At 29.0% G+C, this 26,323-nt stretch overlaps 3 protein-coding genes and 1 long non-coding RNA gene across 5 annotated transcripts; 3 read left to right on the top strand and 1 right to left on the bottom strand.

The window, feature by feature from the left end:
* Positions 1–5,179: 5,179 nt before the first annotated feature.
* LOC108333940 (uncharacterized) lies at positions 5,180–7,120 on the top strand. 2 transcript variants are annotated; one of them, XM_052870583.1, is made up of 2 exons: positions 5,180–5,665; positions 6,498–7,120. In XM_052870583.1, the coding sequence occupies exons 1-2, from the start codon at positions 5,373–5,375 to the stop codon at positions 6,853–6,855; spliced, it is 651 nt and encodes a 216-aa protein (XP_052726543.1). In that variant the 5' UTR covers positions 5,180–5,372; the 3' UTR covers positions 6,856–7,120. The 2 variants fall into 2 exon arrangements, with proteins under 2 accessions (XP_052726543.1, XP_017424953.1); XM_017569464.2 differs by having other exon boundaries at positions 5,183–5,665; positions 6,372–7,120.
* Positions 7,121–15,921: 8,801 nt separating this feature from the next.
* On the top strand, positions 15,922–18,265 carry LOC108333939 (zinc transporter 1). Its single transcript, XM_017569463.2, has 3 exons — positions 15,922–16,751; positions 16,968–17,117; positions 17,827–18,265. The coding sequence occupies exons 1-3, from the start codon at positions 16,125–16,127 to the stop codon at positions 18,130–18,132; spliced, it is 1,083 nt and encodes a 360-aa protein (XP_017424952.1). The 5' UTR covers positions 15,922–16,124; the 3' UTR covers positions 18,133–18,265.
* A 5,208-nt stretch (positions 18,266–23,473) lies between these two features.
* On the bottom strand, positions 23,474–24,667 carry LOC128194820 (uncharacterized). The gene is made up of 2 exons (XR_008246226.1): positions 24,532–24,667; positions 23,474–24,271 (listed from the first exon to the last, which is right to left on the bottom strand). It is a non-coding gene; the product is annotated as an uncharacterized LOC128194820 (long non-coding RNA).
* LOC108333210 (extensin) lies at positions 24,108–25,817 on the top strand. Its single transcript, XM_017568590.2, has 3 exons — positions 24,108–24,242; positions 24,420–25,340; positions 25,545–25,817. Exons 1-3 carry the CDS (start codon positions 24,155–24,157, stop codon positions 25,574–25,576), a joined length of 1,041 nt encoding a protein of 346 aa, XP_017424079.1. The 5' UTR covers positions 24,108–24,154; the 3' UTR covers positions 25,577–25,817.
* The last annotated feature ends 506 nt before the right edge of the window (positions 25,818–26,323 follow it).

Below are 26,323 nucleotides of genomic sequence, written 5' to 3'. Positions count from 1 at the left end.
AAGTTTTCTAAATTCAGTTAAATAAATAGAAGTTTTTGTACAATCGGTATTTCACAATGGTATCAGAGTTAAGTTTTCAAAAGTTTTTGTAAACTCGTGGCATCTCAGAATTTGGGATGTTACATAAAGCGTTTAAGGGTTTATACTTTGCGGTGAGATTTGGGGTTAAGTGGTTTGACTTCGCAAATATGTGACTGGGTTTTTCTATAGCAGCACGAAGATAGTTGACGGAGGAAGATGGGGTTCTACTAATTTGGGGTTTTTGGGTTTGGAGTTAGGGTTTTCATGATGGTGAAGATCGCAATTGGGTTTTCAGGTTTCGTGATTTTGGTCTCTGGTTTTGGTTGGTGCTTGCAGGTTGTGTCCATGGCAGCACGAATGTCTTGTGGTGGAGGATGATGATTGAACAACAATTTTACAAAAACAATTTTAATTTACCATTGTCACGTCATTTTCACTTAACTTACCACATATATCCAAAGCTGATAGCTCATACAATATTGGCTTAGGTGGACATGACGCCATTAGTGATTTAAATGTCGTCAGCGAAAAAGATCAAAATGAACCCAATTTTACAAAAAATGGACCACTTTGAACGTTTTAAAAACTTGAGAACCACTTTTAACAAAAATGGCTAATATAAAGACCAAAATAAATATTAAATCTAAATAAAACATATTATCTTTAATTAATAAATACTTAATATAATTCCATTATTAAATTTTTCCAAGCCTACTAACCCCTTTCTTCTTTCTTGAGTTATTGATTGATTTTAAGAAAAAAAACATCAATTATTAAAATAATTATTAATCTATTTGAAAAAGTTTCATCATGGTCAAAATCCTCATAAATTTTAGAATATTTTAATTATTTGATAGATTTTACTATGAAATAGTTAAAGTCTAAGCCAAAACTTTAATATCCATTTTACCAACGAAACTTATTGATAAAAACATCCATCAATAACAAAAACTTTAAATATAAATAAATTTTAAATAAATGCATTATCAATGAATATTTTTATCAATGATAATACAAAATCTGTTACTAATAAATATTTCTATCAATAAATAAAATTCTATAATCCATCAATAAAATTTTGTTTTATCAATAATTTTTTTTCTGTGGTTGATAATTTATAGTATAACTATAATTTTACTATTATAAATTATATTATTCTGTCATTATTTTCTGGTCACCATTAAAGAACAATAAAGTACAGTCTGTATATAACCAATAAATATATTATTTAGTATGCAGTACCTAGAAAAGGAATGTGCTCTTTCAATGGAGAAAAGATGCTATTATAGTACGTAGTATATAGAAAACAAATGTGCTCCCTCTTGCTATTGGCTCTTGAAGAAAAATCAAACCTTTGAAGAATATTCTTGTGAGAATTCCTCTTGGGGAAGATCCTCTTTGTATTGTTTCCTCTACTTTACCATTTTATTTTCAACTCCAAGAGCTTTATATAAAGAGGTATAATACTATGACACATTTTTACGTTCATTTAACACAAAATATAAAGATAAAATAGTCATAAAAATGGATAAAATAGTCATAAAAGTATAACAGAATAAAATAAATCCAGAATAATTTTAAGAGATAAAAGAAAGAAGAGAAACTAAAGGATAACAATAGATTAAGAGAAAGAGAAGAGTGCCTAAGTCTGTGTTTGAAATGGATGAAAGCTCTATTTATAGAGCTGGAAAATGAGTGATCCAAGGAAAAATAATTTTGCGGAAGCAGCTGTCCGAAATTGATTCTGTGACTTGCGTGAGGGGATTTGACGGAAGATGTTATTCAAAACCTAACTCCAAGCCTTTCAAGATGGTAACAGTGATAAACAAATATCCCGAGACTTGTGGAATGATATTTGACCCTTATTAGTACAACATGTTTCAATTTCTCTGGTACGATTCTTTTGCAAAATAACAAGTTTTACAATAATTACTATATTCAAAGTCAATTTCCTCACTACCTGATTTTAAATAATTTTGAATTACTTTGGAAATGGTAACAAATAGACTTTTTGTTATCCAAAAGAACCGTTGCCTTGTTAATCAATAGGTTTCAGTAGAAATAAGAACCAAAACATATGATTAAGAACAGGTTTCGGTTATTGTAACAATCAAAACATATTCCTCTACTACTTGGCTTTTAATAATTTTGAATTATTCTTGAAATGGTAATAAAGAGGTTCTTATTCTCTTGTTTCCTGTTTTTAAATAGGCTTCAAATGTCTTGATAACTAAAACATATAATTCAGTTATAAATTTCACTTTTTTTTTTGCTAGAATCCGTACCTATTTTCTTATATTTTTTATTTTAAATATTTTATAAATGTTTTGGACTTTGGTTGTTTTACCAATTTAAGTTAATTTTTGAAATATAGGCTTTTATTAGGAATCAAAACCTAGAACCGGGATGTAACGTACAAAAAACAATGCTAAAGAGCTTTCTCGCATCATTGTCTTCTTCTCTTCTTCTTTTTCTCTTGATGTTTTTCTCTTTTTTTCTCTTTTGTTTCTGTCTTAGAATTTTAATCATATAATTTCACTTAATTAGATCTAGAGTTAAAATTTATGGATTCCTATTTTTCTTAAATATTATTTTATAAATTGTGATAAACTTTATATGAATCCACTCCAATGGTACAAAAACACCTCTTTGGACCTTCCATTTCAATCTTAAGATATCATTTACTTCATTAAGGTAAAGGGTATCAATCACAATCACAATCACTAACTCATTATAGTTTATTACATTTTTCTTTAAATATACAATATGTCCATTTTTACTCAGTATTTATACATACACAATTTGAATTTTTAGAATTAAAAATAAATTCTTTGAGTACGAAAACCTAGGGTTAGGTTCAAAAATCTCCTCATTTAAAATTTTATGCAAAAAGTTATAAATAAAACAAATTTACTGTTCTACTATAAAATATTTAAACAAAAGTTGTAATTTTTTTATTGTTGTTCTAGTTTCAATTTCCTGTACTTACGTTATTTTTTTTACAGAAGCCTTATATGATATTTTAAATTAAGTAAACATGCGAAGGATTCAAATGCATAAGTAAAACACTAAAATATATCGTATATATAATTTGTATTGGTTCTCTTGTAATTTTGATGTTTTAAAATTTTGAGAAACTAAAAATATAGTCGTGATGTCACCAAAATTTTATGAAAAAAATTTAATTTCAAGAATTGTATTGAAATTATTTTTAAAATAATGATTGCATAATAAATAAAATTAAAGATGGAAAAAATAATGTTCATATTTCTTCCATTTTTCAAAAGAAAAAAAATATAACCTACTCTAAGGATAAGGATTAGTGTAAAAACAAATCCTTATAGTCTTTAGGCAATGAGAATATGTATGTAAGAAATTTTATAATGACATGATTATAGCAAGTTAATTTTTTCTTTTCCAAATTTTAAAGTTTTCAAGATGGTAAATTCTAGGTAAACGATAATATTTCATAAAAAAAATTAACATAATTGTAAGAAAAATATATTAGGTAAAGTTAATGTGAATTTTATCCATGTGGTACTTGGTCTTAAAACTAGCAGGATTCTCATGATCTAACATTTGAATAATATTTTTATATTCATAGGTCTTTTACATTGTTTAAGAAAAATAGCTATGAAAGTGTTGAATTTGACCATTTCCAATTCATTTGGCTAAGAAAAAGAAGATAAACAAAACCCTATGTATGTGGGAATGGGATATTAACTTTTTTGGGAAAAAAATATTTTTTTAACAACTTTTTTTAATAATTATTTTACGATATTAACGTGATAGTTTGTAATTGGTGAAATATTTTTTTTAAAATAAATTTAAATAAATCAATAAAATAATGATACATTATTTATTGTAAAAAAATTGTTATAAAAAAATATCAACATAATAACATGAAATTCATATGTCTTGATTTAGACTTAAAAAAGTGGCAATTATGTTTGATGATGTGTATCAACTTTACAACAAAATTGTGTGCTTCAAAATTTATTTCCACCTCTCCTCATTGATTTGTTTATCCACACAACACGAAACCATTAGATTTGAAACAATCGAATTATTTTAATTTCTAAGCGCAAAAGTATCAAAGTCAAGAAATCTAATTGGTCACCTTTGAATAGGAGTGAATAAAATACAAAAAGACTATAAAATAGAAAAGAACTTAAAAATAACTCAAAAGTATTTGTAGTCGGTGGTTTTGACGATTATAGCAAAATATCATCCGTTTTATTTATTATTTTATTAATTTTATTTATCTTAGTCTTCTTTTATTACTATTGTTATTTTATTAAATAACTTTTTATATATTTTTTTTATAAAAACCAATTTATTAAGAATAAATTATATGTTTGTTGGAAGATGATTTTGTATTATCTTATTTATACTAATATCTTTTGTTGCTATATCTTAATAATACTAATAATGTTAATTTGATTGTGTCAACAATGTTATTAATTATTTTAGTGCTTATAATATTTGAAAGGATAAATAATGAAATCATAAATCTACAAAAAAAATTAAAAAAAAAAGTTTTAGAATTTTTTTTAAGAAAATGGTAATTTCTATAAAATTAAACTTGATTAATAAAAAATTCATTTATAATATAGTATTTTAAATAATCAAATTTTATTATTTATTAAAATCACTCCTATTCTTAAATAAAAGAGCACCAAAATTGTGATCTAAATTACAACTTAACCTGAATTTTGAAATAAAATCGACTCATAAAATTATTAAATAAGGTAAGAATGTATATAACTCCGTAGAACAATGCATTTCTAACAAACATTTTTTATTAATTAAAATGTATTAAAAGCTATAAGATTCATGGAGCTAAAACGATGTGAACTCAAATGTATAAATTCATAAATATAATAAATAAGGTGTCAATACTCCCGTACCATTGCAATATATTCTTTTTGAAATAAATTATGAAAAATGTCTTTTTAACAATTTTGTTTAACAAATTGTTTACAACAATTTTACTGGACACTTTATGATTGATCCATGACCAATAAAATAATAACTAATAATTTATAATAAAAAAAAGTTATTATCGTATCATAGTACATAAATTATTACGTTATTACAAAATACGAGGGTGAAAGCGCAAAATCGGCAACATTTGTATTCATCTAAATTTCATGGCTACGTTGGAAGCCACAAACTCCAAAGCAAACTTCGAAATCAACAACAGCCTCAATTTGCAACATCAAACTCACACAAACACAAAAATTTCTCTTCTTTCTCACACACAGCTCACACACAGCTCACACACAGAGAGACAAATGAAAAGCTAATAATATCTTTAGCAACAAAAGCATTGAGAATAACTGAAAGCCATGGCTTTTCTCCTTCCCAACCTTCAACCTTCCCTCTTAGCCCAATCCAAATCCAAAGACAAATCAAACCTTCACCAAAACCAAACCCTTTCACCTCCAAAACCCACTTCTCACTTCCCCTTATCTTCTTCCTCTCTCCATGCTTCCACTGCACAAGTTGCACAGCTCACCACACCACAAGACAATAAGCAGCCAAAGGATGAATTCTACCTCAACCTTGGCCTTGCTGTCAGGACCATACGTGAGGACCTTCCTTTGATCTTCATCAAAGACCTCAACTATGACATTTATAGGTATCTTTCTCACCCCCATCTGCCCTTCTCTTCAATTTCTTTGCTCTCTGTGCTGCTTTTTTCCCCCACTTTCAGACAAGATTCTAATAGAGTATCTCATCCCTTTGTAAATATAATTTTCAATTGAAATTTTCATTCTTTCTTGATATTTATTGTCTTTATATTGCCAGCTAAATTTGGTTTTGGTTAGCCACTTAAAATGCTAAATTTGAAGGATTCTTGAGAGAGGATGAAAGAAGTAATCTCAGTTGCTATAAAAGAATCAGCATCTAATTTTGTGTGGATGTATATAACAAATCCTAAATGCTTTTTTATAAACATTGGAAAGACAACCATGCTTGTTTACTCAGTTTTTTCAGTTTTTAAAATTGGATACAATTATTGTGGTTTTCTTCTCTTGTTTTTTATATATTGAGTAGTTTGTTAGAGCAGGGGTTAAAACTGACCAGTGAAGCGTTTTGCAATGAGTTGAAGGGCAAAGGGTCCAACAAAATGTATACATTAGAAAAGTTATCACAATTATATATATTGCATGCTTGGAAGGGGGAGTTCCTTGTCCAAACTTTTACGGAATTCCCATAGGAATCCAAATATATAGCTAAAATTGTTATAGATGTAATATGGTGTATCTGAGTTATATCCTTTTTCTTCTATTAAATGTTATTACTAATTTAAGGAGGCTTCCACTAAAATTTGATAATTTCAGGGATGACATAACATTCATGGACCCCATGAACAGATTTACAGGGATTGAAAATTATAAATTGATCTTCTGGGCATTGAGGTTTCATGGCAAAATCTTGTTTCGTGAGATTGCACTTGATGTGTACAGGGTGTGGCAGCCTTCAGAGAATGTGATATTGGTGAGGTGGAACCTTAAGGGAGTGCCAAGGGTTCCATGGGAAGCCAAAGGAGAGTTTCAGGGCACTTCAAGGTACAAATTGGACAGAAATGGCAAAATTTATGAACACAAAGTTGATAACTTGGCATTCAATTTCCCACAGAATATTAGACCAGTTTCAGTTTTGGATTTGGTAAGGGCAAGCCCTGCAAGTCCAAATCCTACATATTTGTGGGGTCCTGTTGACGCCTACTCTTCTTCATGGATAGCCTTTTACAAGGCAGTTAGGGAGACATTGGATCAAGAAGGAAGTTTGGTCCTACAAGATGGTCTAGCTACATGCTCATAGCTACGTATGAGCTAGCATTTGATGTTTTATTGGTAATTATGTATACATTAGAGTTTAATAAGTTAGGTATAAATACGATGAATGTGTTCCGCTGCATAAAATGGTTTATCTTCAAGGACAAGAGTGTATATAGATAGGCAGGGATGGAAAAATGAAAACATTGTTGTTTGGAGGAAATGGGGATTCCTATGTTTTCTGAGCTTATACAAATGATGACATATATCTATTGCAGTAATCTTCCGAAATTCTATTTTGTTTTGGACTATTATTGGTCTGATGCATACAGCAGACTTCATTCTCCACGTGAACATAGATCACACTCAGTTCCTTTCACTTGATAAAGAACTCATACACCTACTTTTGACAGTAATATAACCTAAAGCAGTATCCACATTTTTGCAATTGTGTGTTTTCATCTCTGTTGATAACATAATTGTCTATAAGCATATAATTTTACATAACCCATGGCACCAATTTCGTAAATTTTATCTAATGTGCTTCTATCAGCCACTTGCTTCATCATTTCTCGAGCTGTCGTCAAATGAAATTTAATTACTTTCAACATCTGTTTTCTTTTATTCAATTTCATAAGGTGTAGGCTTGATAGTCGTGTGATATGATGTATTATATCACCATTCTGCCAGGGGAAGCCACTTCCCCCATTTGTAAGGTGATTCATTACACATACATCTCAGATAGGTTTCTAGACATCTATTCATAACCTTCTTTTGCCATAGATTTGGAGGCGATAACCTGTGGACAATTAGACCTGCACCCCTTGTATCGCCATAAATTCCTGCCAAAATTGGTTAACAAGCACTAGTTATAGTTTCAGGAAATTCATGTTATTAAAGTTGTGTAATTGGACAAAACTAAAAGGAGTGAATTAGTTTCTTAATAAAAATTGAACTTTTAAAAATTTTCTCTTTCTAAAATTTGACTTCTCTAAAAAAATTTAAGATAACAGTAGATAAATAAAGAGTATAAAAAAAAGAGTTTTGTACAAGTAAACAGTTAATGTTTCTGATGAAAGTTGTCGTTGACGCAATCAAATTAATACTACTAAATTATAACAATTTCAGTATTGCTAAGATAATAGCAAACAAAATAGAAAGAGTAAATTTAACCATAAGTCGTCTCCCAATAAACACAAAATTTATTATTAACAATTTAACAAAATTTATTATTAACAATTTAGTTCTTATAAAAACTATACAAAATAGTTAGTAAAATAATAAAGAAGATAAAGATAAAGAAAAGATTAAAGAACAAAGTAACAAAAGATACAAAGAAAGAAATTTATAAAAAGATTTAAAAAGATAAAAATAATGATAAAGAAAATAAGTTGATTTCAATACTTTTCAAAATAGGGTTCATTGGTTATCTAAATATTATTGTTCAATTAATTGTCTTAGATTTTCAAATTAATCAATGTAAATTCTCAATCAATAAGTAATTAAAAGCAAGAACTTTATAAATTAATCATAGTAAATTTAACCAAAGTATATTTTCAATTAAATATTATTATGTCTAAACTCTTTATATCAAGTAAAAAGCTAATCAACCAAAGTATATTCTTGATTAATTCTTGTAAAGTTTCCACCTCTAATCAAAGTACATTCTCAGTTATTAGAGAAAACTCATCCAATCATGTGAAGGTTTGTAACATTAATCAAAGTACATTCTCAATTAAAATTAAAAACCTTTGGACTCACATGTCTTATGTAGACTTAAAACCATGCTTACTTGCTACAATGTAAAAATCATTACTTTTACTTGATCGAGAAGCAAAAGATATAGATAAAAATAAATCACAACAAGAATAAAAAAGAACAAACAAATTTATTAATCTAACCTCAATCCTGTTAAGAAATTACAACATAATCAACTCCAAAGGCTTAACACTCCACGGAAAGTAAAAATAACATGAAAACAAAATAAGAGAGGGTGGAGAACATGAGAGAAGAGAGAGGACGAAATTTGAACCCCCAAAGGGTTCCTAAGCTCCCATAATATGTTTTCCTAAGTCTTTTTATATAGAAATGGGATTGAGCTTTTTTTCACTCTTTTCTGTTGTTGTAATCTTCTTTATGATAATGTAATCTCATCGAATTATCTTCTAAATAATCCAATATCTTCAAGATATATTTGATTGTTGTGGAGATCTTAAAATATGTGAGAAGATATATGCTAAATTAAAAAAGATTTGGTAAATTTTATCTTTTTATATTTATTGATATAATTAAATAAGGTAATTATTTAAAAATATGAAATAAAATATCTTAAGATATCTTTTCCCTAAATTGTCTTTGATCATAGACATTTATCAATTATCAAAGCCCTTTTAGTAGAAAAAATAGAGAAAACTGCAAGATCTAGTTTTTGTTGCATGTTCCTCTTCTTAGCCAAATTTCTTCACTTTTTCATGTTATACTTGGATTGACTTCTTGTGATCTTGATTAGTTGCTATTATTGGATTTATCTTTAAGGTGTCATGACATTTTACCCAATTTATTTTTATACCTCAACGAACTCAATTTAGTTGCAACTATACTAACACACATCAAAATATCCAAAAAAAACATTCATGCAACTAGAAAACTATTTTTAACATATTTTTGTATCTCATGCTAAATAAACCAAATTATAAATCATAATGTCTACATAGGTGATGTGATGGTGCAGATGAGAAGTGTACATCTTTATTAGAGGTGGAGGGCTTTAGGAGCTATCCCTAAGGGAGCTTTGGGAGAGTAACGAGAAGTGGTGCATCTTGGCCAGAGGTGAGGGGACTTTGGGAGCTGACTCTAAGGGGGCTCTGGGAGTTTATCCAAAGTACTCCAATTGTGGTCTCTAAGAGAGGAACTAAGAATGGTGGACTCAACACATAACTATACGATAGGTGAACTTCGTCGGGGAAACTCTATAGAAGAGTGGTGGAAGTGGCACATGTGTACTTCGCAGTAAGGATCAGGGAGGAGTAGAGGAAGTAAACTTTGTCTATAGACTCTTAGGAAGTAGGAAAGAAGAGTGGTTTTAGCTCTAGAGGTGAGCTGGTTTTGGATGGTAAGCTACATGCGAGGGTTATGTTGATGATTGAACCTCTTGGGCTATGTTTACACGTGAATTCATTATTGTTAGATGGTACAATAATAATTTTTATTTGATTATGTATTATTGTATAAATTAACAAAAGATTGAATTAAGCATGTCATGATATGTTGTTATTATATATTTAATTATTATGTTTTTTTTAAGTAGTTCATTCTTACATGTACGTGGTTGTAGTTTTTACTTAGAATGATCGTATGACTTATGTTATATGTGAACAATAATATTGCATACGATGGTTCAAATACACATCAATGAAAAGCTTGAAGATTGTTTTGAGAATTCATTTTTTTTTCTTTTAAATATATTTTTGATAAATTTTAATTATTGACTATTTTTAAATATTTTTTTATTATTTGAAAATAACTTTAATTGAATGGAACATTTACTTGATCAAATAAATATTTTAATTTTATTTTATGATACAAAATAAATATGTTTAGAATATGTGAAAAAAAAATAACTTTTTAGTAGCATGCTGAAGAGAGGTTACACAGGCTAACAGTGATGTCTTCTCATAAAAGTTGGGTCAAAACAAATTACAAGAAAGTGAAAACAAAAAAAATAAAGACAATGACCTAAAAATACAATGTCCAACACGTGAAAATCCTATACACATTTCTACAATTATTTATGTAGTTAAAAACAAGAGAAAAAAAAAAGCCTTGTCATTAGCCCATGTTGCAACCTCAAAGTGATTTCAATATAGTACTTAACTTTCTTGTTTTTACTTAAGGTGAAAGTTAAACTCACATTTAAATTTCTAACATTATTTAAAATATATAAAATGAAAAAGAAATATAGAAAAATAAAAAATGGATAAATATGGTGAAACAAAATAACATTAGCAAATTCTCTTAAAGTAGAATACGCCTAAAACTAATTTTTCACAACCTTTTAGTAATTACAAAAATATTTATCCTCACTTTCATATCAACCAGAATGGACCAAAAAATTGACATGAAACAACCCGAAACAAGAAATCCGAGTTGTATTCCACTAATAAAACTGCCAAGGAGAATGGTAATTCTAAGAAAGATTAGTTGAAAATGGAAAAAAGAAAGTGCCACGATGTCTACAATAACTTTATTTTTTCTTTAACTGAATAATCAAATCACTAGTTGAAGAAGCTTTATGTAATGGGCAAGAAGCTGAAGTCTTGGAATTGCAAAGACATAATATCGACATAATAGCCAAATTAAGACAAAGAATGAGCGAAATACTAGGTAAATCACACGTAGTAAGGGGTTTGCATGACCACATGTTGTCAACACAAGTTCATATATTATTTTTTAGGTAAGACATCTTTTCCCACTATGGATGCACGTCATTCCATTCTATGAGCTCATTTTTGCTTTTCTGACTCCATCTCTATCTTCATATCGAATGACCTAAATACCCTTTGGTACCATAAAGTGCTTTTGCCATGCCATCCAAAACCACTACAAACTATTCAAATTAGTAATTTCCAACCTGCATAAATTCTCAATCCAGATTGCAGTATCTTTTTGCAGAAATAAAAATTCTTCATAAGGGTAGCGAAATTCGACCCCTTTGGAACAAATTGCATCCATCCCTCTGTGTTTTCTTTGTAAATAAAAGAATTCTGGAAATACCATTTTTGTACAATGTTTGTATATCAATTAATTAGTATTTAATTGTGAAAACATCCAGATCCGGTGTTATTTTACTGTTTTATGTACTGATCATTAATTTCAAATTGTGAGAAGAGAATAGAGATTTTATGATACGATATATTAAAATCATTTTTTATTATTTTAAGTTTGAGAGAAAAAATATAAAATAAATAGTTATTCTTTTAAAGTTTTTTGTAATTTTTAAGGAAGATTGATTTTATTTTTTTCTTAGAGTTAGGGAGAATGGTATTGTAATTTTATCCTTTAATAAAGTTACATTATTATTTATTATTTGTTTTGTTCACTTTTTCATATGTATTTTTTTTTAATTCTCAATTTATTACTCTAGTATCTAATAGTGCTATCACAATTTGGATTTTGATTGTATTTCGTTGTAACTCTTTTAGAATGGTATTGTTGAAAAATCTTAATATCTTGAAAATGAAAAACTTGACCTTTAGTAACTCACGTATCTTTCCTAGGAATCGACTTAAAACACTGGTTCACTATTTATCATTTTTGTTTTAGTAGACAATATTATTATAGTGAAAAATACATAAGTTGATTTTAAAGACACATGTTAACAAAATATGAAATAGAGAAATCGTGAAAATAAAAAAATTAAAACAATTTTTAGAACAAACAATTATGTAGAATATTGATATTGTTATTGCAAATTTGTGTTTAGATATGTCAAATGTGATTTTATATAGCATTATAGATAAGACTACTATGAAGGATACTTGGAACACTCTCATTAAATTGAGGTTAAATCACTTCACATAAGAATATTCACAAAGAGAAAACTCTATATTTTTAAAATGAGTGAGTTCACATCAATGATGGACCACATCCACAATCTAGATACACTATTTGTCCAACTTTCAACAACAAATTTCAACATAATTGAAAATGAATATACAAAATTCAAAGTTTATTTTATTTATATGATCAACCCATCACTAATATTATTGGTGGACACTTACACATTGAGGATTTTGTTGGAACTATTATTGAAGAATAATCCAAACAAAAGTAAGGTAGAAAGGGTGAAAAGTTAAAAGCAAGAAATGACTTTGACAATAAATGCTAGATTAATAGAGTGTAACTCTAGTGAGAATCAAACTCATGGTAGATCAAAGTCTCTAAATAAGAAACATCTCAAATGCTATAATATGGTTAACAGAGAGTTTGCAAAGAAACATTATTGACTTAAGAAAAATAAAAGAAACAAGGTTGTGTAGCAACTACCTTAGAAGATAGAGATATTCTCTGGTGAACAAATAGTAATTAGCTTTAATGATGTAAAACAATTACATTACATATTGATAGTGGATTCAATTGTAACTTAATGCATAAATTCATGTAAAAAATAGGTAGAATACACAAGAAAAGAAAGTTAAATATTGTACCTAATATTTTTGCAATTTTCACAAGATTGATATTTAGTTAAGATAGTCAAACGCAATTTTAAGTAGACAAATGCACTATCAAGATATTTTTATTAATATAGTTTAACAAACTCTCATTCTATAAAGTTAGTTGAGAATCTAGTAACATGCAATCTAAAAGTATTGCAAATCCTTTTCTAGTTCATGTTACATTTGTCTTTGTATACGTTGAGGATTCTATTAAATTCTCTCCATGAAGCACTAAATGCATACATTTACTTGAAAAAATATTTTGATATACTTAACATAGCTTATCAAACATTAGAGTAAAAGAAAGATCATATGATGTGGATGTGTTTCTCATAGGTGTCAGATTTCCTTTCAGTTAGTAAAATAATGTTGTAAATTTTTCTTTTAATAAAATTATCTCTTTTTTTCTTTTTTTTTTATTTTTATTATCAAATCTTATGTTGTTAGTAAAATAATGTTGTGAATTTTTCTTTTAATAAAATTATCTCTTTTTCTTTTTCTGCCATAATTTATTGTATTGCTTACTTTTCTTTGTAAAATATACCAAAATTACTTCATTTTATTTCTAATGTTTTAATGTTTTAAAGAAATAATAATAATTGTTCTTTCAAGGTTCTTCTTGTAGTTGTTTTTTCTATTATTAAAATAAATATTGTTATTTTCTCCTTGGAATTAAAGACAAGAATGTTGTAAATTTTTCTTTTAATAAAATTATATTATCATCTATTGTTTCTCTTTTTTCTTTCTTTTTTTTTATTATCAAATCTTATGTTGTTACTTCATACCTAATACAAAGATGAGTTTGAACAAAAGTTATTAATAAATACATCTTATCAAAATATAATTGAATACAAATTAGTAGTTGAAGACTTTACATATTAAAATATAATCTAATAAGTACAAACTATATTTTTTTGTGTGAATGTGAATTTCATATAGGAGAAAAAAAATATGAGACAATCATATCCGAAGCATAATTAAGCAAGGAAACTCCGAGTTAAAACTGAACACTCCAACCTGCGAGCCATTAATTTTTTTTCAACTGGCTTACTTGTTGGTTCCAATAATTATACTCGCCAAATGATTACAATAACTAAATACAGTTTTTGTCATCTATCATTGCTTAATCCGTAAATTTTGTTTTTTCTTCTTAAAATAGATACATTTAATTTTCTATTTTAAAAAAATGTATAACTTTTGTCAAATTCTTAATTTTGTCTCTTTATTTCTTAAATTTCAATCGATGAAATGCTTTATATAAATATGCTACGTCTGAGGTTCAATTAAATAAGAACAGAATAAATAAAACATTAATAATAATAACTATTATTATTATTATTACTGTAACAATATTGATAATGTCAATAATAATAATAATAATAATAAAACTAATAATAAAAGAAAAATAATACTAATAATAATAATTATTATTATTATTATAATAATAACAATTACATTTGATTATTTTATATTAATTTTAATGATAGAGGTAAAACTGTAATCTAGTCATGGTATCTATTAAATATTTTTTATCTATGAGATCCATCAAATCATTCTTAAATTTTATTTTTAAACACTTTCATTTCTCTATCTTAAAGTAAACAATTTCATATTTTTAGGAGATTCCAAGATTCTCATCTCTATGAATGAAGAGATTAGGAAGAAAAGACAAGTTATAACATGTATTTTTATATGTTTTCTATAACTTTTACATGAATGTCTCCTACTTTTTTTCTTTAATTTTACATATGTTTTCACTGTACTTTTACAAGTGTTATATTATGATGTGTAACCGTTAATTATAATTAGTATTGGCAAATAGTCTGACCCACCACAAATTGGTCATTAAGTAAGTCAATTCAATCCAATTCACTTATTAACAACTCCACAAAATTTTGAATTTGGTCTGACTCACTATGAATTGGTGGATTAAACGAATTGATTCATTCGCTCACTTAATTACAAGTATTTTTTTAATCCCAAAAATATAACAATTGTTTCTAATTGAAATCTAACTAAAGTTTAATCTAAATGATTGTTAATAATATAACTTAAAAATAACAAATTAGGTAAGTTGACTCACCAACCAGACGTGGATTGGTAATCTAAAAAGGTAACAAATTTTGTAATATAATAATATAACAAAAAAAAAATTGGGTGACCAATCCGGTTCACCATGAATTCAATCCAAATTAAACTCAAGTTCTTAATGGGTCGAACTCAAAATTAACTCTATCAAAATTTTGATTTTTTTTAAATCCAATCCAATCTGAACTCGTAGTGAATCGAATGGATTTACGAATTTGAACTTATTTTAACAACACTAATTATAATTATAATAAACAATATTAGTAATCGATAATAATAATTAATAATATAAATTATATTAAAAATAGTAATAATAATAATACTAAAAATAACATCATCAATAGTAATCTTAAATAGTAATGTTAAATTTACAATTAAAACTCTAAAATAATTAATAATAATAACAATATTATTATTATTATTATAACTATGTTGATAATAAGGATAGTGATAATAATACTCAAATTAACAATAATTACTTATTATAATAATAATAATAACATAACATTTGATTTTATATTAATTTTAATTATAAGGATAAGCTATAATAATAATATGAGTAAAATTTGTAAAAGTTAATTAATAATTTGGTGGAGGATGGATAAAAAAAATGTTTTATTAAGTAAAATAGTCAAATTACTTTTTATAGTTAAAATTAATATAAAAGCACACGTATCATCTAAAATCTGTTTATTCATGAAGGGATATGAATGTTGTCTTTAAATTTATGCAGCTAAATCAGTTTAAATCTCTTAAAGAAAAAAAGTAGGCGTTCACCATATTTGTGTTTGACATATTGTGTAATTGGCTGTTCAAGATGCTCACGTTTTTTAGCCTCTGAGAGTGGCTTTTATTTTCTCTCCTTTTGTCTTTTATATACATGCTCAATCTTAGATCCCATCATAATATCACTTTTTCTTGTTTTAAATAAGAATCATTAAAACATCTCAAAGCACCACTGCTTCTTCTTACACTATACCCTCTCTCTTCTTTCAATCCCAATTTCTTTCAAATGATAACTTTTCAACCTTCTTCTTCAACCACCATCTCAAACTTGTTCTTAGTTTCCTGTGCTTTTCTCTTGCCAACCCTGGTTTTAGGAGATTGCACATGTGAGAGAGATGACGCTAAAAGGAGTGACTCAACTGAAGTTCTTCACTACAAACTTGGCTCAATTGCTTCTGTTCTTGTTGCTGGGGCTCTTGGGGTCAGTCTTCCATTGCTGAGCAAGAGAATTCCTGCTCTTAATCCCAAGAATGACATATTCTTCATGGTTAAGGCCTTTGCTGCAGGGGTCATTCTTGCAACTGGGTTTGTCCACATACTTCCTGATGCGTATGAAAGCTTGACTTCACCTTGCCTAAAGGAAAATCCATGGGGAAAGTTTCCCTTCACTGGCTTTGTTGCCATGATCTCTTCAATTGGGACCTTAATGCTCGACTCGTTTGCCACAGGCTTCTACCACAGGCAACATTTTAACCCCTCAAAGCAGGTTCCTGCTGATGAAGAAATTGCCGATGAACATGCTGGTCACATACATGTTCACACTCATGCCACTCATGGCCATGCTCATGGAGCACCTCTGTCCTCTCATGATTCAGAAACATCTGAAGTAATTAGGCAGCGCATCATATCACAAGTAAGATCAACTAGTACATGTTTAAAATTGAATGAGTTTTCATTTTATGAACTGATGAGTTTTGCTGAGATAACTTTCTTTTCAAACTAAGGTTGGAAACAATCTCGATTCACCAGAACATGTCCTTAGTTGTTGATATGCATCCTGTTTTTGTTTGTATATGTTGATTTGGATTGTTGTTTTGTTGAAAATATTGATTATTGGATTGTGTCTCAGGTGTTGGAAATAGGAATTGTGGTCCATTCGGTGATAATTGGATTATCATTGGGAACTGCAGGGAGCATTGATACCGTAAAACCTCTTCTGGTGGCCTTGTCTTTCCATCAATTTTTTGAGGGGATGGGTCTCGGTGGTTGCATATCTCAGGTATTGCAATTTGCTTCATAAATCTTACATGCTCCTTACAAAATGATTAAGACCCTCTTGTCATTTTTTTCTCCCTCTGTTTAAGATTAATCACAAAAATACTGACAAATAAGTATTTTTCTGAGAAAAATGAAACTAGCTGTAAAATGGATTATTTCATGGGGTTTAAGAAAATAAACAGCCGAAAAGAAGCTGAATTGATGAACTGATATGAGAAAATTTTGAAGCAGCAGAGAAAGTGAGTTGCGTGTGGGTTCTTTTGAGTTTGGAAGTTGTAAAATGTTGCCATGATGACAACATCCTCATATTTTCATCTAACCTTTTTAGTTAAAAGAAAAAGAGAAGGACAAAACAGTCACAAGTGAATTAGAGACATGCTTTTAGTTTATCATAACATTAAAGTATTCACGTAGCTTTAAAGTTGGTAACTAGGTTCATCAAAAAATTACCCCTTCGTATTTTCTGTAAGTATTTATTAAGAGTCCAAGTCCTAGGTTGGATGATAAAGATAAAAAAATAAAATATTATATAAAGGTGTCATTAATAGTATGGCTTCCTAATTCTCTTTCTTTTGATAGATCCAAAAGTATTATCCTTCTTTTTAGAACATAATAATAATAATAATAATATTGATATATTAAAAAAAAATATGTTTTGAGATATTAAAATAAAAAAAAGAAATTGATGGTAATTAAATGAACTGTGACAGGCAAAGTTTGAGTCAAGGTCTACAGCAATAATGGCAACATTTTTCTCCCTAACAACTCCTATTGGTATAGCAATTGGAATGGGAGTGTCAAGTGCTTATAAAGAGAATAGCCCAACTGCTTTAACTGTTGAAGGGGTCTTCAATTCTGCTTCTGCTGGGATTTTGATTTACATGGCACTGGTTGATCTTTTAGCAGCAGATTTCATGAACCCAAGATTGCAGAAAAATTTGAAGCTTCAACTAGGCGCAAATATATCCCTTCTTTTAGGCTCAGGCTGCATGTCTCTGTTGGCCAAATGGGCTTAAGCTTTTTGTTTTCCTTTTCATTAATTACTTTCAATTAATAGAACTATTTTCTTTCTTTCTATTTCTTGTTTTAGTGTTGCTACTTCTTTCTTTCAATTAATAGCTTAAATAATATGAATACTATTTGTTGCAATACACTTAATAATCTCACAAGTACCGAATGTTAAAGATAATGTAAACATAATTTTTTCTTTCATTTCTTCAAAATATTTTCCAAGGATAAAATCATTACAGAATTTCAAAAGAGAATTTGAAAAGTAAACTTTAACTAACAAAAGAGAATTTAGAAAGTAAACTTTAACTCTAATTTCACTTTTTAAAATTGACAAAACAAAATTTACCCCTACTTATATATTATAACATATCTATAGTGAGTACAACACTAAACATTAATAATGGTTTGATAGAAATTATATAACATAATAAACCAAACAAATAACAAATTAAAATGATTTATAAATAATCTTTATATCATTTAAAAAAGAAAAACTTTAAATTCAATTCAATATTATAAGCTGACTTTAAGACACTTTATGCCGGTACAATAATTGAAAGAACTAGGTGTAAATGATATCGAAAAGCACTTAGAATTATGTCCTAGATGGTAGTGGTGCGTGAGAAAGGTCAACCAAGGAGAAGTTGTGATAAGCACCCCTCATTCAAAATTGTCTGAAAAAAGATGATACCTAAGGCAATTGCCCATAGTAACCAAAAATGTGCATTAAATGCATGTGAAAATGCTTGATGTCCCTGTTCAGTCACTTTCCTGCAAAATTGATCACAGCCTTAATCCATGATTTGACCAAGGAATTTTCCTTCTGCTTATTCTTCACCCATCTTCTTTGGTGTGGGAGACTATTTAATGCAAATTGTTCCATTTTACAGGCTTTGAGGGTCAAAAACTTGGTCCGTTCCAATGTTCTTCTCATTATGCTTATGTTATTAGAGCCCTTTTTAAAAGTACTTGACTCAAGTTTTGTCCCTGCAATTGGAATATCTTAGGGAAGCATCTTTCTTAGAGAATACCATTCTGTCTCTCAACTCTGATCTGGCAATCCCGTCCATTCAAAACTCCATGTGCACCACTTTTGGTACACCTACATTTCTGTTCATGTATGGCAACCCAAATAATTATACTTATATTTTTTTTAAATAATTATTTTAACAAATTTTACATTTATTTCACGTTATCCTTCCTTACTTTTTATTTCCTTCTTTTTTAAAAAAATACAAAAGTTTACGTTTTTATAACCATTTTACTTTTATACTCTGTGTCAAATGAATGTAAAAGTGTGTCATTATATTATTCTTCTTGTATTTTTTATATCGGAGAGTTTTATTAACTAATCATACTATGTTAGGTTTAAAATTTGGATTCTAAATAATTGACTAGGAAGTTTATTTACTTTTAACTATGATTTTATTTTCTAATTATTTTTAGAAAACTATTTATGAAAGTGTATAAATTTATATATTTAAACAATTAAGTATGGAACTTATATTTGTATGAACAAATGTGTTGAAAATAAATACATTTTATCATATTTTACTTTATGGTGAAATCATTGGTGTGTTGAGATGAGAATAAAAAAAATCAATAACAAATTAAAGAGAAAAAGAAAACTTAAATAAAATAAAAGAAGGGTACAAGGGAAATATATTATCACATCAGTTTCATTAATTGACATTATTACGTGAATTCTTTATTATTTTCATGATATTATCATAATATATTGATATTTTGGGATGATTGTTTATTATGTGTTTTAGAAGTGCATTAACTTTTTTAAATCATGATTATGTTATATGTTTTGTGATAATTTACATCTATCTTGGAATTATATTTACATTTTGGCTAAATTATAGAAAGTTTTTAATGTTGTTTGTTATATCTATTCACTATAGTTCTTTTATGTGTAATTTAATGATAACAAATTAATGTATTAAAATATGTTATTTTGAATAAAAATTCACTGCAAAATTACAAATATATATTAATTATATAAAATATATATTAATTATATATATATATATTTCTCTATAAAACAAAGAAAAACAAATAAAATTTAATCTCTTAATACTTACAAACAGAGCAAACTCCCAATTTGATTTATTCTCAAACTCATTGGTCCTATTTAGCTTTAGGCCAAAACATTTGTCTACAACTATCCAAAAAAGGTCTTGCTAAGTTTAAAAAAAACATCATACTATGTCAAAATGCTTATAAAAGCATAAAACTAAAATAAAAATGCATTGGTATAACTAAACATAGATTGTCTAACAATATACATATATAAACTAATAAGCCATATGTAAAACAAAATGCACCCAAGAACATCAATTATTAGCAAACAAAGCTACCATATTCTTTCACAATATAGAGCGACCATGATATGATTTTTGTAAAATACAATAATAGTAGAGTAAGAAAGTTTCCTTGTTATAGAACAATCTAAGTCTTTTATTAAGAGTTATTCAATACCCCTCAACCATTACATTACGAGGTAGTAGAAAAATTTAGGAATAAAAAATTGATATAATTAATACTAGATTACTCATTTTTCTTTTTCGCCGCGTTATTAAACTCTTTGAAATTGTATACATAATTTGTCATTCTTTTGTTTATATTTGAACTTCTTATTTATATTTTTTTCTTTTCTATGATAGTTACTTGACAAACAAAATAAAAGGAAAATACATAAAATGAAGTAACTACCTTAAACTACCCACCTTGTGTCAGATGTTAAGAAATTGCTACAATTAACACTAGATTAGTCATTTTTCTTTTTCGCGGTGTTATTAAACTCTTTGAAATTGTATCCACAATTTGTCATTCTTTTGTTTACATTTGAACCTCCTATTTATATTTTTTCCTTTTCTATAAATAAACATTAGAAATTAAAAAATAAAAATAAAACACATAAAAAAATTATAACTAATCTATATTCTAAATTCAAAAAATAATTACAATTTTTTTTAAAACCATATTTTTTCTATAAAAAAAGTAAAATATATAAATAAACTAAATTAAAATAAAAAAATACAAAATTTAAATAAACATTACAAATTCAAAACAAAATATTATAAACACATCAAAAACAAAAATAATAAACAATAACAAATTAAAAATATATATATAAATAAAAAAATACAAAAATAAGAACAAATTAAAAAAAATTAAAAAGACACATAAAAAAGAAACACACCGCATTTCAGAACACTGTCAGACCTCAATCGGCATTCGAACGTCAACGAGGCCTTAACCGCACTTCAAAGTACAATTAAGGTTTAACTATACTTCGAAATGCGGTTAAGGCCTCTAAGACTCATCCCCTGCAAATCCATCCACAAAATCATATCAATCTATCATACAAGTGATCTACGACTTCTACCAATCAGTTTCATACAATTTCATACATTCAACCATCCATTATAGAATCCTTAAAGCATGCATCGAGTTGAGGAAAGAATGCACTAACTTGGATGCCAAGCCACGAAAAGACGAAACACACAGGAGGAAGAAACACCACTACATACTAGGGAAGAGCCTCACCACCACTAGATCGAACACGACGGAGGAGCGATGGAGAATGACGATTGTGATGGAGAAGGCAACACCACGAGGGAGAAGGGATAGCACGAGAGGGAACTCAAAAATGAAATACGCAAAAAGAAAATGAAGGACAAAATAAGAGAGAGGAGACGCAGGCAGTATAAAGGTTTCAAATGTGTTTTTTAAAGAGAGAACAAAATCTCACAATCTTCTTTCTCTACTCCTGTTGGGTTTCTGACAAACAGCCTGAGATTGGTGAGATGCAGTGAGAACCACTCTTACGATTAGCTCTAAATATATCATAATCTGAATATCTCAATAGTGAGTAAGTACACAATTAAATTAAAAACCTCCAATAAAACTCAATATTACCAACTTTTTCATGATTTCAATATTAGAATATGAATAAGTTGACGGTCATGCACAAAGATTAATGTTTTGATAACCATGAGATAGATAGACTTTCCCTCTCATTATATATGGACATGCTTAACTTTATTATGTTTAATAAAATAGAAGTGATTGTCTCACTAACGATATTTTCAATGTCATTTTTTTTTTCTCTAAACTATGCTATATATTTATGTTTGATATAAACCAGAGTTTAATCCGGGAGTACAAACATATAAGTAGGCCAGTATGTTACTCTTGTCATATTTTTTAGTAAATTTTAAAAAGATATAATAGTAAAATCCACCTTTTTACTGTATTCAATGAAAAAACTGGGTACAAAATAAAATGTGTTCTGATAACAAAATAAAACATTATGCATCTTTAAATTCATTTTATCTAAATACGCTCTCAGAAAATAACAGAAATTGACACGAGAAAAGTTAGCTCGAGTTCAGAATGTTCTGATTTTTCCAATTTGATGATCAGAAGCAGAGAATAAAAAAAAGTAAGAAAAAAATGGTCTTAAAAAAATAATTTTTTATAGTTTTTCGAAAAAAAGTAGTCTCAAATAAATATAAAAAAATTATGTGTTTCAAATTATATTTTTCTAAATGAAAACGTCCTCCATTCACGTCACATAGAAAGAAGAACACAGGTAATGTCAGGCATCTAAGTGCTAAGTTATGTTTCTAACCACTATGAACAAGCTTGATTGCTCAAGCAAAGAAAGATGCCAAATAATGTTTCTTAAGGTTAATTAGAAAATTATTTTAGGACATCTTTGTTTAAGAACCATTCTGTATTTTTATTTTCTATTGACAATTATAAAAACAATATTACTTTATCTTTACTTTTTTGAAGTTTATACAGAAAATCTCTACAAATATAGGATAAATTTGCAAAACTATTTTCTTGGGCACTGTCAAAATTATATTTTTGTGATTGAAGACGAATACAGACCAAAATCCAGAAAATCCAGAATGAAGAAGAATCACAGATGACATTCAGATTCCAAGAAGAAGCTTTTAATTAAACAGAACCTTTTCCTCCAAGTCACTCTTAGAAGAACATAATTCACCTAATGTTACATTAAGATTTCAAAGATATCATCATAAAGGTGATCAAATAATATTAGTCCTACATAGGTCACATCACCAATCTTTTTTTTTCCTACTAGAGACAATTTCTCTCTTTCCCTTTCCTTGAAAAGATCACCCTCAATTTTAGGCTCTTAACTTGAGACATTGACAATAATGCAATCCCAAATACATGGTAGCCTAAAGCCCCCTTTCCCAAAAGCATCTTAACTAATATACAGAGAGGGAATACCACACCAAAAGAACCATCACTTCCATTTCAGGTTTGACAAATTTGAATGCACTTTACAAAGATGAGTTACTACCAAAGAAAAGATTACAATTTCTGTCATAAGATTAACAGTGTAATTGGTTTAGCACTTTCAAATATGTAAAAAGTAAAAAATACTTTAAGTAATTTTGTGATGTAGCCAATGCCTTATTATTGGTTATTGTTAGTGAGTGGCGAACCTCTTCCTCACGCCACAGCAAGGGAAGAGGTAGTGTTTGCATGAGGGCTTTGAGTAGAAAGCAAGCAAAAGAAAAAGGGTTTATAAAACCAAACATTCATCTTTTCCAATGACGAAGTAAGCATATATACCAACATGAAATGCAGTTATAAAAACTCCCTGAAAAGGACATTGTTGAGCCGGTGAGCCAATTCCCATAAAATACTCGCATTTGTGACAACTTTTCTGCACTTTTGGCATGCCTTCATGCTCACATCTCCAACCAAGGATCACTGTACATCAAAGTTGTGTCACCCAAAGAATCAATCTTTATCCCAAACAGAACCCCCTTGTCTACTCTTCCTTTACTCTCTCTGGCCAATTCTTGAGCCTGCTCCAAGCCTATGTATTCTTTATATAAAAACCTCACATTGTTCCACCTTTGAGTCTTTCACTGCACTGAAATTGGAGTGCAACAGTGGAGCCATAATCAGAAGCCTCTTTCTTCACATCTTGTGGCATTGGAGTAACAAAATCCGCAAGTGGGAGTCATGGCCATGGAAACAACAAGAGTGAGAAAAAGTGTTATGATACTTCTACTCTACCTGACTTTGTCTGCCATTTCTCTAACTCAATGTGGTAAGCCTCATTAACCTCAACACATTTTTCTGTCATTTCAATTACCATATATATATCATCCCAATCATTCGAAAATTTTAAATTGATTTTTAAATATAATTAACACAAGATGAGATTGTGTGAAGCCATTTGCTTGTTAGAATCCATTGACATGAAGCAAATATTGAATGACAACAGATGCAGATAGATCAATGAGGGTATTAAGAGGCCTGAAAGATAAAAGAAATTCAACCAAGAACAAAAACCCAAAGAAGTTGAAAACAGTTAAAAATTTAGTTGAGAATCCAACCGTTTTCTCATCGAACGTAGAACCCTATAGCCTTAGCTCGCCATTCTCTTTGCCCCCTTATGAATCACTGGCTCCAATTCCACTGCCAGAAAACAGCCCTCCATTTTGTGTGTTCCCACCACCAGGCACTCCTCCTTCCACCACCATCCCAACCCCCACAGGCTTTCAACCCACAACGCCGTCACCACCTGACTTTTACACTTCACCAGTTATCCCAACCCAAAACCCCCCTCCAAACCCCCTAATCATAACACCAGGCCCACCCACCATCACCCCGGGCTCGCCTGAGCCCGTGCTCAATCCTCCCATCATTATCCCAAGTCCACCAGATACCTCAATGGGCCCACCTTACTTCGAGCCCAGCCCACCCTACTTTGAGCCCAGCCCACCCTACTTTGAGCCCACCCCACCTTTCATAATCCCTTCCCCCACAGGTGGCATTATCCCAGGCCCACCAAGCACTGTGCCATCCCCAACTGAAGGCAGTGTCCCTGGCCCAGGTGTGTTTCAGCCCCCTGTGGTGTACCCTCCACCAAGTGTGCCACCACCACCGAACTATGCCCCAAGGATCACCTTGTGGTGTGTGGCTAAGCCCTCAGTCCCAGACCCAATCATCCAAGAGGCCATGAACTATGCCTGCTGGTCTGGAGCAGATTGCACCTCAATTCAGCCCAATGGGCCCTGCTATGAGCCCAATACTGTTTATGCACATGCTTCATATGCTTTCAATAGTTATTGGCAACGGACTAAAGGTGCTGGAGGCAATTGCGAGTTTGGAGGGACAGCCATGCTAGTTGCTGTTGACCCCAGTGAGTACAAAAATCATAAAACATTTTTATGCAACTATTCTATAAATTTTTGTATTTCAAATTATTATATAAATTGTATAATCTCAAATATATTAATTTTTTTTATGTTTTGCAATATATAATTTAAAATATAAAAAGTTATGTTTCAGAATATAAAAAGTTTATAGAAGCATAAATTGAAGATATTCTTTTTCTTGTGAACAGGCTTCGATGGGTGTCACTTCATCTACAACTGATAGATGTGTTTTTGCCCTAACAATGCAACTTTTGAATCCCCCAATGTTTGAAGAGTGAAGACTCTCTTTTCATAATCTCCTTTTTTTGCTGTGCTAATAAGTTACATATGTATGAATGTTACAGTGAATTAAACGCAGAGATTTTGCATTTTGTAAGTAATGTATATCACATTGTAATTTCTCCTCACCGTTTGATTAAATTAACTCCTTTACTACCACCAAAAAGATAACCTTGTACAACAAATACGTATATTATGTTATATTGTGTATTTACTCTTTCTTTTCTACCTATCATATCTCTGTAGTTTTATATCAATTTAAGAGTAGAAATAAAAATAATTTAAATATATTTTTTTAAAATAAAATCATGATAATAATTTCAAATTTCAAAATAGGTAATGTCTTATATATGTTATTTCAATAATTAATTTGACATGAGAACATATAAAATTATCTAATCTAATATATTTGGTGTGAATTTTTTCATTTGCTCTCTGTCAAGTTAATATTTTCGGATAAATTTTGAAAGGTCATACACATACAATTATATTATGGTAAATTTTTTAAAAAGTATTTTTAATCCCATAAATTTAGATATATTTAGTTTTATCATCTGAACTTAACTTGTTTTTAGTTTATAAATTTCGAAGATTATCTTCTCAGTCTTTCCGTGATTATTATCAGTGTATCAAACAATTGACTTTTAATTTGAAGCCGTTTGAAATCGTCTGGTTGAATAAAATTTAA

This window comes from Vigna angularis, chromosome 11 (genome assembly GCF_016808095.1).
Source record: "Vigna angularis cultivar LongXiaoDou No.4 chromosome 11, ASM1680809v1, whole genome shotgun sequence".
NCBI lineage: Eukaryota > Viridiplantae > Streptophyta > Magnoliopsida > Fabales > Fabaceae > Vigna > Vigna angularis.
The sequence above is the reverse complement of the archived record's forward strand: the minus strand, read 5'-3'. Positions and strand labels throughout refer to the sequence as shown.

What these genes read in the sequence shown, in the direction of transcription:
- LOC108333940 (XM_017569464.2), top strand. Translation starts at nt 5,373, where the DNA reads ATGGCTTTTCTCCTTCCCAACCTTCAACCTTCCCTCTTAGCCCAATCC. An exon ending in CTCAACTATGACATTTATAG is followed by an intron (nt 5,666 to 6,371) that starts GTATCTTTCTCA and finishes TGATAATTTCAG; the next exon opens with GGATGACATAACATTCATGG.
- LOC108333939 (XM_017569463.2), top strand. Translation starts at nt 16,125, where the DNA reads ATGATAACTTTTCAACCTTCTTCTTCAACCACCATCTCAAACTTGTTC. An exon ending in GGCAGCGCATCATATCACAA is followed by an intron (nt 16,752 to 16,967) that starts GTAAGATCAACT and finishes ATTGTGTCTCAG; the next exon opens with GTGTTGGAAATAGGAATTGT. An exon ending in TCGGTGGTTGCATATCTCAG is followed by an intron (nt 17,118 to 17,826) that starts GTATTGCAATTT and finishes GAACTGTGACAG; the next exon opens with GCAAAGTTTGAGTCAAGGTC.
- LOC108333210 (XM_017568590.2), top strand. Translation starts at nt 24,155, where the DNA reads ATGGCCATGGAAACAACAAGAGTGAGAAAAAGTGTTATGATACTTCTA. An exon ending in CATTTCTCTAACTCAATGTG is followed by an intron (nt 24,243 to 24,419) that starts GTAAGCCTCATT and finishes GAATGACAACAG; the next exon opens with ATGCAGATAGATCAATGAGG. An exon ending in GCTAGTTGCTGTTGACCCCA is followed by an intron (nt 25,341 to 25,544) that starts GTGAGTACAAAA and finishes TCTTGTGAACAG; the next exon opens with GCTTCGATGGGTGTCACTTC.